Source organism: Copadichromis virginalis, linkage group LG18, assembly GCF_057382275.1.
Source record: "Copadichromis virginalis isolate Kocher_CV1m ecotype Utaka linkage group LG18, C_Virginalis_male_GT1.1, whole genome shotgun sequence".
NCBI lineage: Eukaryota > Metazoa > Chordata > Actinopteri > Cichliformes > Cichlidae > Copadichromis > Copadichromis virginalis.
Genome location: NC_140635.1, coordinates 34,991,376 through 35,006,912, shown reverse-complemented (window position 1 = coordinate 35,006,912; position 15,537 = coordinate 34,991,376). Strand labels below are relative to the sequence as shown.

Genomic DNA, 15,537 nt, shown 5'->3' with positions numbered 1-15,537 from the left:
GACACGGTGGAAGTCCGCCTGAATGATGTTTGCTCAGGTGACCTTGCACTGCAAGGTACTGTCTCACCTTGTCCACGCTCCCTGCCGCCTGAGTCCTACGGCCCTGCTTACTCGCTCATCCTCCTCACCTGCACGGACCTCTTCCTGGAGTAGCTGGTGTCTCTCCTTTCCCTGTGCCCTGCTGACCTGGGCCTTCGGAAGTACCCCAAGCCTGTTCTCCCTGTTGCTAAGACCCCCACCAGTGTCTTCTGTCTTATACGTGACTCTGCCACTTCAACTGCCTTCTCTGCCTTCCACTTTCCTTAAATGAACTATTAACATAGAATACTAACCTCGGTCCCTAAATAATGCAAGTCCTAGTTTTTGTTAACAAGGGTGCCATGAAGGTTGAAACTGAAATTTGCTCAAGGTATAAATAGGTCTAAGTGCTTTTAAGGACCTTTCATGGGTTTTTTAATGAAAAAGAATGACCTAGAATAACATCTTTGTTATTTTATAGAAAGAACTAGTCTGAAACTATGAAAGCAACCCACCGCTGTCATTACTTCCACCTATGTAATTCTCACATTTTGCTGCTTTACTGTGCACAGGGTGACCATGGCTTCCCAGGACCTACTGGACTTACGGTGAGTTTTATGAGAACATCACAGTAAGGAAATTTCTGCTACACATTCATCCTTTATGTATGTTATTACACTGAATATAAGTGTGTGTTTGTTTATTTCAGGGTCCAATAGGACCTCCTGGACAAAAAGGAGAATATGGTTTCCCCGGGCGACCAGTGAGTAATTTTGCATGTTTGATTATTAGGATATGAACGCCTCATCTATAGGTTAAAAGTGTTCTGAACTTGCACATGAAAGTCAAGGGAAACACAGAACCACTGAGTGGAATATACTTGTCAGTGATTAGCAGAACAATGTGTCATGTTTTTCAGCATACTGATTTTTTCCCTAACTAGTCATAATGGGAAATGACAAGCTGCTTGGTGGTTTTCTCCTTTCGATTCACTTTTAAATATAAGAACTACATTCATAACGCTCTTGTTTCTGTGCCTTCAAACACTTTTCTCCCTATCATGCATGCACTCACAGTCCAATGGATTCTGTTCAGTGTTTGGGAAAACCTCTTGAGCCAAAAGTACTGAAGCTTTTCCGTTCTTCCCTCTATGTAGGGGCGACCTGGTATCCCAGGGAGGAAAGGTGACAGAGGAGATTCTGTTGGCCCACCGGTAAGAGAATTAAGGCATGAAGGGATTGCAGAGAGAGAGAGCATTATTTTACACTTAAATCATCCATGAGTAGTATACTGTTGCATTTTATCATCATATCATGAATCATTCTTCAGCCAGTTATTTTACAGCTAGTACATCTGACTATAGTGTGTGGCACAACTGTTGAAACTTCCCAATGTAATCATTGTAATCATAGCGCACATCTCAGCAGCAAAACCCCAGCGCCAAACCCAACAATATGACCCCCTATGAGCAAGCACTTTGGCAACAGCGGGAAGGAAAAACTCCCTTTTAAGAGGAAGCAGCAGGCTGGAGGAGCTTCAATAAATGCCATATATGAAACTGATCTGATGTGTCGAAGTTGATGTCGTGGCCCGTCTAAATTAATCCTCAATATACATTCACACACCAAGACTCAGACATAAGCACAGACACTGGCAGGCCGTTTTTGACATCATTGTAATCATTTTTTTTGAATAGTCATTGCCATTCTTGTATGTGTGTTTGTAGCGACATCATATTTGTTACAAATAGTTTTATTCTCTGTCTCAGGGACCTCCAGGTCCTCCCGGCCCACCTGGACTTCCAGGAAGAATTATTGGTCTGAATGGAGTAAGTATGACTCAGAGAAGCAAAACATCAGTCACTAGCATATTTACTGGCCAGTTTATAAGGCAGTTGCACTTCCTATATTAATTCCATCTCAAACTCCAGAGAATAGGTGGGGAGTGTCAACATCAGCAAGGACCTGGTTCTGAATGATGACTGATCATTTGTGTCCCTGTGTTACTGTTCTCACATCTCACACATGTGCAAAGCAGACAGGGACAGCATAGAGAGTGCACGATGACATCAGCGGACAGCAAAAGTATTAGTTCTGATTAGGTTCAAGTCTTTTTATGAATAATACCAGTTTATATAACCAGCAAGAACTGACAATATTGCAAACCAGAACTACCAAATCTTACATGGTTTTTGCCTCAATTCATAATTCAGGATTTACTCACTGGTTTTAACTCACCACCTTAGAGTACCTTAAAAATATGTCTGGCTGAATTTTCCTGACTAGTTACGAGTTTTATCCTGCTTGTTGAAGAGTGTTGACATTTTTAATAAATGCTGCCAAAATTTCAGTAAGTTATAAGCAGCCGATTGTCTCTCTGTATAAACTTTTATACATAAAAAGTGGTAAACGTGGAAAAACATGACTAATGCTCGTGTGCAGGTTATGATCGTGACTCATTTAACATGGTGGGTGATTGACTTGTAGTCTGATTCCGCTGCTCTTCTTTGAATCTTAAAGACAGTGTTCCCGGTGCGCCCCAGACCGCATTGCAAAATGGGACGAGTAAGTCTGAGTCTGACCATCTGATTGGTTCATTTCAGTTGGAAGTTGGTGGTTCTGTTGGTGTGAGGGTGTCACAGCATGGCAGCTCTCTGGTGTGGGCCTCAACCCATTCCCCATTTCCTCTCCGTGTTTTTCTTCCCTTCATTTTGTCCTTCTTTGCTCTCCTAATGGTTTTTGAAAAGGCAACATGAATGTGGAGCTGGCCCTAATTCCTCTGGCTTTAACATGTGGTTGTTTTGTATTCTGTATATGATTCATAACTAGATTACCAAAAACATTTTCTTCAAATTACCCAAAGACCAATTCATATATTTTGGTACCATCAGTACCTCTTACTTCACTTATACTTCAATCCAATCTTTCCACTCAGTACAAACACTGATATGCCAGATGTTAAAGGGGGGCGGGGTCTAAATTCTGCATGCCTTCTCTGTTTCTTCCCCTAATCATCGTCTCAGGAAGAGGATGCTGTGTAAACCTTTGAAAAGAAGAAGGAAACAGACATCCTTTTACTGCATGTAGATCAGAATTGGTTCAATCAATTGGAGAAAAAAAACAGTCTGTGTGGAGGTGGTCACTTCTATTTTTAACAACCTTTTTCTTATTGTAATGAAATAATGATAAACCCATCTCTGATCTACGTGTTCTCAGATAAACAAGGTTCGTGACCTTCAGTACCTTCTGTCGTGGTGCTGAGTGTTTGGTTTGGTTGAGCCTTCTCTTAGAAGTGACACCATGTGGAGACATGGTGTGCTGAAAACACCACGATGACTGCTTGGCTAAACTTACTTGGAATTAAAAATGTTTTTTAGGTAGTTAATGAAGTGCAGTAACAGGACATTCTCTGTGCAAATGGCCTCTCTGCCATCTGTCAGAGGGCTTTGGGAGGTCTTCAAGTCGACTTTTGTTAAAAGTCATCCTTCAATGAAAAGCTTAAATCCACCATAATTTTTTCATCAGCCTTTTATAACACGTTGCTTGCTTGAACCTTAATCCTACATTTTAACCCAGGATGAGTGCTGCAGTCTGTAGCATGCATCCCTTGTATTTAACAGGTGTTTATGTAATCCTGACAATAATTTTTAGCTTTGATCTGCTTGTCTTTTTTACAATAATCCATTGTTTTTACCACGGTCTCTGATTGTGACTTTTGACTTTGCAAATTAACTTTCTGATGTTCACTTGTTTGTTCTGTTGTGTAACCCGACTGTAAATGTGTATAAGGGCCAGCTTCCCAACACTAATGTTATCTCAATGACGATGTATTTGTACATAGGAGTCAATGACAAGGGGACATTCAGCTGGACCTAAAGGAGACAAAGGAGATGAGGGATTACCTGGGGAGCCAGGAACTCCTGGTGAGATCTTAAGATGACAGGATAGTGGACAGTGGTGGAAGTTCATTTTAAATATGGTCAATGTATCATGAGGCCAAAGTATATGGAAGTTCTGTCTATCAGCTGACAGTTCACACCACATGTTCTGCTGCTTGCTTTGTGTGATTTGATATGTGTAATTTTTCTTCTTAGGGCTCACATTTCCAGATGGAAATGTGGTGAGTACTCACGTACAACACATAATACACAGTCGTGGTAAAAAAAAAAAGTACATCTGCTTGGTTTTGCGTATCAGGACAAATTATTAAAATAATCTAGGAAGTAATAACTTTTCAAAGTACGGTAGTTTAAATGTATAACTTCTCAGATGTAACAACTTTAAACTATAAAACCAAGCTAACGCACAAACAAAACATTAAAACTGACAAACTGGCACTTGTTAAGCATTTAAGACTGAAATATGTGCTAATACACTAGAAATGCACCTTGACGGTGGCAGAGTGGTGAATCCTGAGTACTCTTTTGATCTTTCAGGGGACTAAAGGTGATCAGGGATACAAAGGTCAGAAGGGAGAAAAAGGGGATGCGGGCCTGCCTGGTCCTCTGGGGATCCCAGGGAGGTCAGGCCTTGTGGTAAGTTAAGCTATGTGGTAAAAATACTATTCTAGAACAGGAGGTTATTTAAAAAAATATTTTAAAATGATTATTTGTAAAAGCTGATCCGGCTTCTGGCCAAAGCTGTGCAAATTATACCACTCTTTTACAATGAATTGAATTCTTCTGTTGTTTCTCTAGGGTCCGAAAGGCGAATCCATTGTTGGTCCAATGGGTCCTACTGGTTCTCCTGGTCAGCCTGGACCTCCAGGATTTGGACGGTCTGGACCTCAAGGTCCGCCTGGCCCTCCTGGGCCCCCAGGACCACCCCCTCCATACGGATCAAGTATGTGTGTCTATAAAGTTAAAACAAGTACCAAGTCACAGCCTGTACTACATGTGTATTGATTTTATGAGTTTAAAGTAATTGTGTTGTCATCAGCTGTCAGTGTCCCCGGCCCTCCCGGTCCTCCTGGTCCACCAGGCTCTCCAGGATATGCAAACTTTGTAAGAAACTGCTGAGGTGTAACCATACTTGGAATAAATGGAGAATCAAATGATTAGCTAACATTTTAAAGTGTCATCACTGATGCTCTGATGGTTTGTGTTCAGGTTACCAGCTATAAGACAGTCCACGCCCTCACCCAAGAGGCACACCATGCTGCTGAAGGTACCTTGGCATATGTGTCTGAAAGGGGAGGCGAGCTGTACATCAGAGCACGCAATGGTTGGCACAAGATCCAGGTGTGTAGGACGAGACCAGAAAGATTCAATATCTTTCAGGACATAATATCCTCTATAAGATCATCGTCCGCTGCATCTTCCTGTGAAGCTTCTACTTTCAAATCACTGTCCAAAAGAATTGATTTGTCCTCTTGTACTGTAGAGTTTCACCACACGTCTCAAACATGTGCAAACAGCAACATTATAGTCTCCTTCAAACTGCTTTTAGCGGTATAGCATAGAGCAGGGTTGTCCATCACCAGTCCTCGAGAGCTACTGTCCTGCAGCTTTTAGACGCATCCTTGTTCCGACACACCTGAATCAAATGAATGGCTTGTTATCAGGCCTTTGCCAAACTTGATGGCTGCTGAAGAGGTAATCCCACCATTTGATTGAGCTGTGTTGGAGTAGGGATGCATCGAAGAGCCGCAGGACAGTAGCTCTCGAGGACTGGTGTTGGACACCCCTGGCCTAGAGTTTCCAAACCTGAAGGAGACATTTTATGCCAAGAATGCGAACAGAAAGTACCTAATGGTTCCTCTGGATTACCGTCAGCCAGAGATGATGGGCATCACTTATCAACTTTGACCCAAGATGCTTCAATTGTGTGTGTTCAGTATTACATATATGTGTTTTGTTTTGATTATTCAAGTAATGTATTATTTTGTAAGCTTGTCTTGTGTTTTCACTTGTCTGTTATTTGTTCCGATTATTTGCTCAAATATTTATTGAAAGGACTTTGCAATAATTTATTTAAATGAATAACTGAAGTGCTATGTGCAAAAATGCTGGACTGGACATCATTTTATATCAAACACTATATAAAATACAAATATTACTGTATTCTTCTCTTTGGATTTTGCCAGTGTGTCCTATTAATGCTGGTGGTAGTTTGTGTCTCACTGACATCAAGAGTAAACTGCAGTGTGTGTGTGTGTGTGTGTGTGTGTGTGTGTGTGTGTGTGTGTGTGTGTGTGTTCTGTGTCAGCTCGGAGAGTTAATCCATTATGAACCTTCATCAGACACATCTCAGTCCCTCAGCAGACCCGGAGAATGGAGTAGAGCCCATAGGATGCACAGCCAGGTCCAAACACCAATGCGCACACACTGGAACCTCACTGAACAGAACTTTGAAAGCAACTTAAAAAAAAAAAATTAATTCAAAGTTGTTGTTTTTTTGTTTTTGTTTTTTAAAAACACACTTATCCAACTTTTTTGTTGAACAGGAGCTGCAGGAGGGAAGCAGAGGATACCAGCACAGTTATAACCTGCTACCACAGCATTTCAATGCAGTCTCTGGGGTGAGTCCAAACACATATTAGGCATACTCATCACAAATGAAGCCCAATTCCAAACCCAGAGGGTGAAAATGAATTGGCTCACTGGAGGCCTTTCAGATTTTATATTTCATCTGTAATGAAGAGCACATCAGGTATGACTGAGAATACTTTCTCTAATCTTTGTGCTCCATTTCTCTTTCGTCTAGCTTCATCTCGTAGCACTGAACGCCCCGCTCAAAGGAGATATGCGTGGCATCCGCGGAGCAGACTTCCAGTGTTACCAACAGGCACGCGCCGTGGGGCTCACCTCCACATACAGAGCCTTCCTGTCATCACACCTTCAGGACCTGGCAACCATTGTCAGAAAGGCTGACCGCAATGACATGCCCGTGGTTAATCTGAGGGTGAGCAGGTTTCATAGCACTACACAATACATGATGCAACACTTGGCTTTCTTTTCCAGCAGGATAATTTCCGTATCAAATAAAATAGAGAGTAAAAGCGAGTGGCACATTTAAAAGATAGAAAACAAAAAAATATGTCTTGTAAGTAGTGTAAGAAGAGAAATTTAAGATACTCTATAATACAACCTGCAAACCCCTAGTAACACTGTGAAACAACATTGTAAGAAGGGGAAGTTAGTATGCTCTACAGGACATACTATAATAACAGTTGTGATAATCTAAGAAGGGGAAGTATTGTTCCTTCCTTGTTCCACTGCACCTACATCTTTAGTAGTAGTATTTTTAGGTATCAGAAATTAGACCCAAATTCAAAGGAATTACACGGATATCAAACCTTAACCCTGAGTGCATTATGTGGTTTTCTTCAAACAAAGAACAGATTATTCCACAAAGTAGAAGTGATATATTTTCTGGGGTTTTGTTTTTCTCATTTAAAACACATTATTTTTAACAGTTGGCATCTTCTTAAGCAAGTTTTTCCCCCTGTCCTGCCCTCAGGGTCAAGTGTTGTTCAATAGTTGGATGTCCATCTTCTCTGGGAATGGAGGCGTGTTTGATCCGTCCACACCCATCTTCTCCTTTGATGGACGCAATATAATGAGTGACTCGGCTTGGTAAGTGGGTGGGGGAAAGTACGTGCAAAGGAATGAAAAATGATGCCATTTGCCAAAAATGATTAATTTAGGAGTTCCAGTTGGGCTAAAATGCTGAATAGAACGATTTTTATGATGTACAGGCCATAAATTTCATGTTCATGTGGACAGCAGCTCTCACTCAGATGAACAGTGGTACTGGCAAATGCATTTACGAGCACTTTTTAAGCATTTATGAGAACATGATGGAAGATGGAGAGTTTTTTTTGTTGTCTTTTATTGAGAGTGAAAAAACAGTTTTCTCAGTCAGTTGGCAAATTGATCAGAAATACCAAAATCCTGCTCCATTCCTCAACTCACAGAAGGTTCTGGTGATATATAGCTTCTTTGTCAGCCTGCATAAATTCTCCTGTTTGTGCTGCGGGGGGGTCAGTTATGAAAAGGTAATAAAGCCAGATAAACTTTGGTTGAACTGGACTATTGATGAATAAAGTCATCAATAGTCACATCCATCTCTCATATATAGTCACAGGCATTTTTAATTAAAGGTACAGTCAGGCGTTTGAGTTTGTTCTGTCTTCAAACAAATGACTCCATTCTCATAAACTTAGAAATAATCCGCAAAAAACACATAGTGGGTTTGTAAAAGCAGCCATGTTGCCCCATCTCCATAAACACAACGGCCACGATGGACATTGCCATTACACCTGATTGTGTTTTATGTATGTGATTAGTGACCAGCCACATATGTAGTATGCCAGTCAAGAGGAAAGAACTGATAGACATTTGGGTTTCATAAAGGCAAATTTGAATTGCTTATTTACACCCAATATTTTCAGAATTACTTAGACAGCTGACCTCCTGCCTTCAGGCAGCTGCAAAGAACCAGCTAAACACCCAGTTATGAATGTTATGAAGAATGTTAGCCTCGAATGTCCTAAAAATCAGCGCCCCCGATAAACAGTTTGGTTACATTTTCACATCAAATACGGGCTTATTCAATAAGTGTCAGAGGCCAACAGTGTTAGAGCCACTTAAAGGAAAGTTTCACTAATGTTAACTCACAGCAGCTAACAGCAGCTAACAGCAGCTAACAGCAGCTAACTCACCTCAGTTTCCCCGTCATTGGTCAGAAATGAGCTTGCATCAGACTCCTCTGAGTTTTATAGCCTCCTTCAGCCTAAATAGTCATGGATGTTTCTCAACCAGCATTGACAGCTGAGGTAAACACTCTAAATTTTATGCTTTTGGCTGACTTTGTCCTACAGTAGCCACCATAGCTAGGATTATGCACTTGAATTGAGAAGGGTAAAAAAGAAGAAGTCATTTGACTGCAATCTACTGACATCTAGTGGTGAGATTTTTCACACTTTAACAAGCGTTCTTAAACCAATAAACTCAGGCCGCAGTGAGCAGACTTCATGAATTCATAAACCAAAGAAATATTTTATTTTTCCTACTGTCACTAATCTGTGCCAGTGTATGCCATGCGATGAACTAAGAAGCACAGAAAAGCAAAGGCATGTGTTGCATTAGCCTGACAGTTTTATCAATCAGCTAAGAGTGATATTCAAAATTATAGTTTTAGTTGTAGAGTTAGGAGCTCATAAGGAGTAACTCTCGGATTCAGTTTGGTCCTAATAACACACGAATGGGAAGCTTCTTACCTCAAGGCACCAGGAGATGATGCACCTGTCTAATTTTAGATAATGAGGAGACAGGAGTAGCAAAAAGTTGAACTGTTGTATAACAGTGCATCTTAAAGCACAAAGAAAACATTAACTAAAGCTGCCCAGTAAGTTCAATATTTCCTTGTAAAGAAGAATACTGGTCAGTCTTCCAGCTGGACAGGCAAAACCATGTGGAGAACTCAGACACAAGAATGTGCAAACTTCACACACACAGGCTCTTTCTGCTGTGAACTGCCTTCAAAGAAGTAGCTGCAGTCGACCTCAATGCCCTTGTCTTCCATTTGTCCGTCTTTACCTAAACTGCTATAGCACAGGGACGGTCTGTGTAAAATCCACACCAAGTCTCTCTCCGTTTTCCCATAGGCCAGAGAAGCTGGTTTGGCATGGCTCCAGCACCACGGGCATCCGCCTGACCACTAACTACTGCGAGGCCTGGAGGACAGCGGACATGGCGGTGACGGGTCAGGTTGCCCTGCTGCAGACGGGACGACTGTTAGGGCAGCACGTGCGCGCCTGCTCCAACCACTATGTAGTGCTGTGTATAGAAAACACATATGTGGGCAACATGCATCAAAGGAGGAACTGAGCAAACAAACACACACACATAAACACATGCAGGCATGATCTAAGTAGAAGATGTGACACATGAATGGGAAACACATGCGGGCACATAATGATGTACTTCAGCTCCCACATGCAAACATACCGAGAAACACTCCCACACTAACATGCATTCACATTTAAAGAGGACTTATCATACTCATTTCCAGCTCCATATTTTTATTTTTGGACTGTGCTAGAGTAACTTTGCTTTATTCACAATCCAAAGTAATCCTTATTTATCTTATACTGAGGAAGCACTTCAGTGCAGCCACGCCCCTTCTAAGAAGTTTCTTCTGATTGGCTGCCACTCATAAACACCGAATTCAGAATTCAGTAGCAGGTGGGCGGGACTTTTACACTCACAGTCTGAACTGCGATATGACGAGATCCTCTCAAATTCATTAAAAGGCCCAGAGACTGAACCTTTGGCCTCATTATTTGGTCATCCTTGTAACACTGTAACAACAAAAATATGATAGAATTAGGCTTAAAAATAAGACAAAAAAGGAAGAGCAGTAGGTCCTCTTTAAGTTTTCTTTGTATTGGTTTCATGTTTAGTTCCCACTCGAAGCCGGATTTAAGCCTGCGGGTCTTACATGTCTGTCCGTGTCTAGATTTTTCTTAGCCGTCTGCATCAAACAGGCTACAGTTACCATGCATAAATTTGTCTGCAAGACCAAGTGAGAATGAAGGGCTTCAAATTAAAATGAGGTCATAATCATATATGTACTTTATTGGAGATTAAAAAAAACGTGTCAGTATTTTTTTAAACAGCAGGGGCTGTCAATTCAAATATTAGTCATATTGAAACCGTGCTTTCATTGTGAGCTACGTCTGATGCTTTTAGTGAGCCTGTGCGTCAGCAGCAGGGCAGTGTATGCCACAGTGAGTCAAAATGAACCAATGTGTGTTTGAGTTCACTGGTACCAAAGTTTCCCAAACACATTTGAAGCATGTGGAAACAGCTGTACACACGTCTTAGACTTTAGTCACTAACTAATGACTGATGTGTCACCAGAAAATGGCACGAGTGTTAATTTCTTACATCCGGGGATGAATGACGGATGAATGGGGGATTTGGCAAGCAGGGGAAAAACACTCAACAGACACTTCATTAGATATACTGGTTAAACTAGTCATCAATCTCATGGCATTAACTGTAGACATGGTCAACTGGACTTGAAGTTTAAAACAAACACCAAAATGTGGAAGAAAGGTGAAAAAAGAAAGAAAGGTTTAAGTCTGAATGTGGCACGGTTGTTGGTATTCCAGAAACTGCTGATCTACTGGATTTTCAGGGTTTATGGAAAATTATGATAGGTAGACACCAGTAACTCAAATAGCTATTTGTTACAAACAAAGGATGTAGAAGAGCATCTCTGAACACATGACATTAAAGCAGATTGGCTACAGCAGCAGAAGACCACACCCTCTGCTACTCCTATTGGCTAAGAACAGGAATCTGAGGCTACAGGTCACACAGGCTCACAGTAGCAGGCTGGAAAAACCTTGCCTTGTCTGATGAGTTTTGATTTCTGCTTCAACATTCAGGTGATAGGGTCACAGGTAATCTCAAACTGATTCTTGAACATGACTATGAGTTCACCTGATCCCAATCTGGTAGAGCACCTTAGAAATGTAGAATGGGAGATTCACATCATGGAAATTTGCAGCAGCTCTGCAAAGCAGGGTCCAAACTTGTATTGGCGAAGTGTAACTAACGACGTGGATTTGTTTTCCTTTAGGTCAACTGACTTCCACTGCTGCTGGGACTGAGGTTTACAGCTCTATGAGGATTTAGCTGACGGCACTCTATGATATATAAAAGCAGTGATACTAACAAGGACAATCCTTTTTAAATTCGTCCTTGATCTGTCACAGTGTAGCCTGTCGGATAGCCTTTGTCCTTGTGTTTTCTTCCTTTTTTTAACATTACATTTTAATCTGATATTGAAAACATTAATCTTTTTTTTAAAGCATGATAAGACTACAACAATAAAAAAGTACAGGTGATACTGAAGGCTTCAGCATAGGCTAACTGCACTATGATGCCCCCTGCTGTAAAACCACCAGTTTTGTTTACACCATTTTTTTTCCAAAGCTTAGTCCTACAAATTCAATTTCTTTTGTTCTGCGTCCTTTAATAAAAGTTCACCATTAACACATCTCTTTTGAAGTAACAATATTAGAGTGGACATCAACATTAATATGTACTGTAGCAGGACCTAGCGTGAAAACAGTCAGCTCACATTCAGATTTGGTTGTGTGAGGTTGGAACATGTATGTATATAAATATATATATGTATGTGTGTTGTTCAGGTGTTGTTTATTTTTTACTCTGTAGGTTTTGTATGAAGCACACTAAAAGACAGAAGGCCTCCTCCCACCGCGCTTTCACTGAGGCGTAGCTTGTTTTTCTGTTGTCTGACTTTAATGTCTCTGTTCAAACAAAACTTGAGGTTCTGAGGAAAAAACTGACGGTTTGTACTGACTGACTGGTGCTCACTGAATAAAATGTCACGTGGTGGTTTTTTTGCTTTTTTTTTTTTATAAGTTGTGGCTCATTTATGTCCTCCAACATGTGTTCAACAAAATCATCAAATGTCATGCAGAAGAACCAACGAGAACATTGGTAAGCTAGCAAAAAAAACAGCTTTTTATGTAAACTGCTGCATTGTCATTTAGCTTTGAAGAAGTGCATTTTATATTCGGAATCGTACATTTAACCAATTTCTTTCCCCCACAGTTAGCAGTTTGCAGATGCATCACGTATCAGTAGTAGTTCTCAATGAGAGGCTAAAACATGTTGTAACAGTCACAGTAATTAGTAATCAGGAATTTTTAAAATGTTAGCTAATATTACCCTATTAGTCAACATTGTTAGCTAACATTGTTAGCTAATAGGTTAATGGGTCACACCAGTTCAAAAGGCTTGTTGCAGCAAAGCCCCTGAAAGCACCAGACTTGTGTGAATATGAATTCATATTTAATCTTTCATTTATATGAAGTTTAGACAAGTGGATGTGCAATTTTTTCTTTTTTGCTAGGAAAACAGGAAATGGGCACAGAAATGTACTAAATCATCCAAATGTACACTCAACAAAAATATAAACGCAACACCTTTGTTACTGCTCCCATTCCCCATGGGATGGACGTAGAGACCTAAAATTCATTCCAGATACACAATATAACCATCCCTCCCAAACAGTGGTCACAAATCAGTCCAAATGTGTGGTAGTGGGCACATCTGCTATATTGAGATAATCCATCCCACCTCACAGGTGTGCCACATCAGGATGCTGATCTGACATCATGAGTAGTGCACAGGTGTACCTCAGACTGCCCACAACAAAAGGCCACCCTGGAATGTGCAGTTTTTTGCGCTATTGGGGGTCTGGGGACCCAGAACCGGTCAGTATCTGGTGTGACCACCATTTGCCTCATGCAGTGCAACACATCGTCGCATGGAGTCTATCAGATTGTCAATTGTGGCCTGTGGAATGTTGGTCCACTCCACTTCAATGGCTGTGCGAGGTTGTTGGATATTCGTGGGAACTGGTACACGCTGTCGTATACGCCGGTCAAGCACATCCCGAACATGCTCAATGGGTGACATGTCCGGTGAGTATGCTGGCCATGCAAGAACTGGGACATTCTCAGCTGCCATCTGCCCTGAACAATGTGAACCATGATTCATCCGTGAAGCGCACACCTCTCCAACGTGCCAGACGCCATCGAATGTGAGCATTTGCCCACACAAGTCTGTTACGGCGACGAGCTGGAGTCAGGTCAAGACCCCGATGAGGACGACGGGCATGCAGTTGAGCGTCCCTGAGACGGTTTCTGACAGTTTGTGCAGAAATTGTTTGGTTGTGCAAACCAATTGTTCCAGCAGCTGTCTGGGTGGCTGGTCTCAGACGATCTTGGAGGTGAACCTGCTGGATGTGGAGGTCCTGGGCTGGTGTGGTTACACGAGGTCTGCGGTTGTGAGGCCGGTTGGATGTGCTGCCATATTCTCTGAAACGCCTGTGGAGACGGCTTATGGTTGAGAAATGAACATTCAATGCACGGGCGACAGATCTGGTTGACATTCCTGCTGTCAGCATGCCAATTGCACGCTCCCTCATTGCTTGTGGCATCTGTGGCATTTTGCTGTGAGACAAAACTGCACATTCCAGGGTGGCCTTTTGTTGTGGGCAGTCTGAGGTACACCTGTGCACTACTCATGATGTCAGATCAGCATCCTGATGTGGCACACCTGTGAGGTGGGATGGATTATCTCAATATAGCAGATGTGCCCACTACCACACATTTGGACTGATTTGTGACCACTGTTTGGGAGGGATGGTTATATTGTGTATCTGGAATGAATTTTAGGTCTCTACGTCCATCCCATGGGGAATGGGAGCAGTAACAAAGGTGTTGCGTTTATATTTTTGTTGAGTGTACATCGAAATAACGCAAAAGTAGAGCTTGTGAACACAAGCAGCGCAGCCTGATCTCTCTTAGGCAAGCTTTCTTGTCATTTCAGAAATAGTTCTGTGTTTTGAAGGACATACTGAAGATCTTTGGATGTTGGCTGACTTTAGTTGGGTTTTCTCTTAGAACCTTGAACTCTGGGTTCTACCCAGCAGTGTGTTTGGGATAACTGTCATGTTGGATCAAAATCTGACTGTATTTTCAGTGTTTATAGTTCCATCAGTTTTAGCAAGATCCCCAGCTCCAAATCATGGTATAGCCTCCACCATGTTTTACAGATGGTTCTACAGTCACAGTTGTACCTCTCTCCTAACCTCCTCCACAAAGATTGACATCCACCAAAAATTTCAAATCTGGATTAATCACTTCATAAGACATGTTGCCACTTCTTTTCAGTCAAACTTTGGTCTAATTTGACATACCACAGGCTCTTCTCTCGGATCTCTTCCCTGTTACCTTTAAAGGTACAGTTAGCTATTTTTTGAGATTATATAATAATAAATAATATCATCATCATAAATATATACTATTAGAGTAATTTTACCATTTCACTGTCTGTAACTGTAAATTTTTTTTTAAACAAACTTTAATTTTAGGTTTATGAGAATTCATCTACTAACATACATAACATTGCCAAAGATAGAGGAGAAAAAAAAAGCTTGTAGGCGTTTGTGTGCCATGGAGGCAAATTTTAATTTGTGCCAACACTTTCAGAAAGAAGATATGAGGGAGCATAGCTATGTTTTATCTTCGGAGGTCTCCTTCACCAAAGAGGTGAAAACATGAAGGAAAGAAACAACCTGACCGACATTTTAATAAAACACCATCTCATCCCTCCTCACCTCAACAGTCAACTCCAGAAGTAAAGTTGGGGCTCTAACACAATGTTTCTCTATTCCCAATATTTCACAATTACTTAATGTTAGTAGTAGCGATAGGAATCAACAAAGTACAAATACTTTGTTACTGTACTTAAGTGGATCTGTAGCTTATTTTCTGACAACTTTTTACTTTTACTCTGTAAATTTTTCTGAAAATAGTTGTACTTTTTACTCCTTACATTTTCAAAACAGGCTTATTACGTTAGTTTCAACGGTATTATTTATAGCATTCATACTTTGTCCATAAGTTGTGGTGGCCTGTCATCAGCTTCTAGCTGGCGCTAAAGAAGAGGAGCGAGCGTAAGGGGAA

At 41.2% G+C, this 15,537-nt stretch overlaps 1 protein-coding gene across 2 annotated transcripts in view; it reads left to right on the top strand.

The window, feature by feature from the left end:
• col15a1b (collagen, type XV, alpha 1b) overlaps positions 1 to 12,397 on the top strand; it is a 55,534-nt gene extending 43,137 nt beyond the window's left edge. For both annotated transcript variants that reach the window (XM_085438701.1, XM_085438702.1), the window contains 16 exons: positions 591 to 626; positions 728 to 781; positions 1,175 to 1,231; positions 1,787 to 1,846; positions 2,538 to 2,582; positions 3,859 to 3,940; positions 4,112 to 4,137; positions 4,454 to 4,552; positions 4,715 to 4,859; positions 4,956 to 5,020; positions 5,126 to 5,257; positions 6,225 to 6,320; positions 6,463 to 6,537; positions 6,723 to 6,920; positions 7,479 to 7,594; positions 9,628 to 12,397. In XM_085438701.1, coding sequence (XP_085294827.1) covers positions 591 to 626; positions 728 to 781; positions 1,175 to 1,231; positions 1,787 to 1,846; positions 2,538 to 2,582; positions 3,859 to 3,940; positions 4,112 to 4,137; positions 4,454 to 4,552; positions 4,715 to 4,859; positions 4,956 to 5,020; positions 5,126 to 5,257; positions 6,225 to 6,320; positions 6,463 to 6,537; positions 6,723 to 6,920; positions 7,479 to 7,594; positions 9,628 to 9,850 — 1,509 coding nt within the window. In that variant the 3' untranslated portion in view covers positions 9,851 to 12,397. The remainder of the gene's footprint in view (positions 1 to 590; positions 627 to 727; positions 782 to 1,174; positions 1,232 to 1,786; positions 1,847 to 2,537; positions 2,583 to 3,858; positions 3,941 to 4,111; positions 4,138 to 4,453; positions 4,553 to 4,714; positions 4,860 to 4,955; positions 5,021 to 5,125; positions 5,258 to 6,224; positions 6,321 to 6,462; positions 6,538 to 6,722; positions 6,921 to 7,478; positions 7,595 to 9,627) is intronic.
• The last annotated feature ends 3,140 nt before the right edge of the window (positions 12,398 to 15,537 follow it).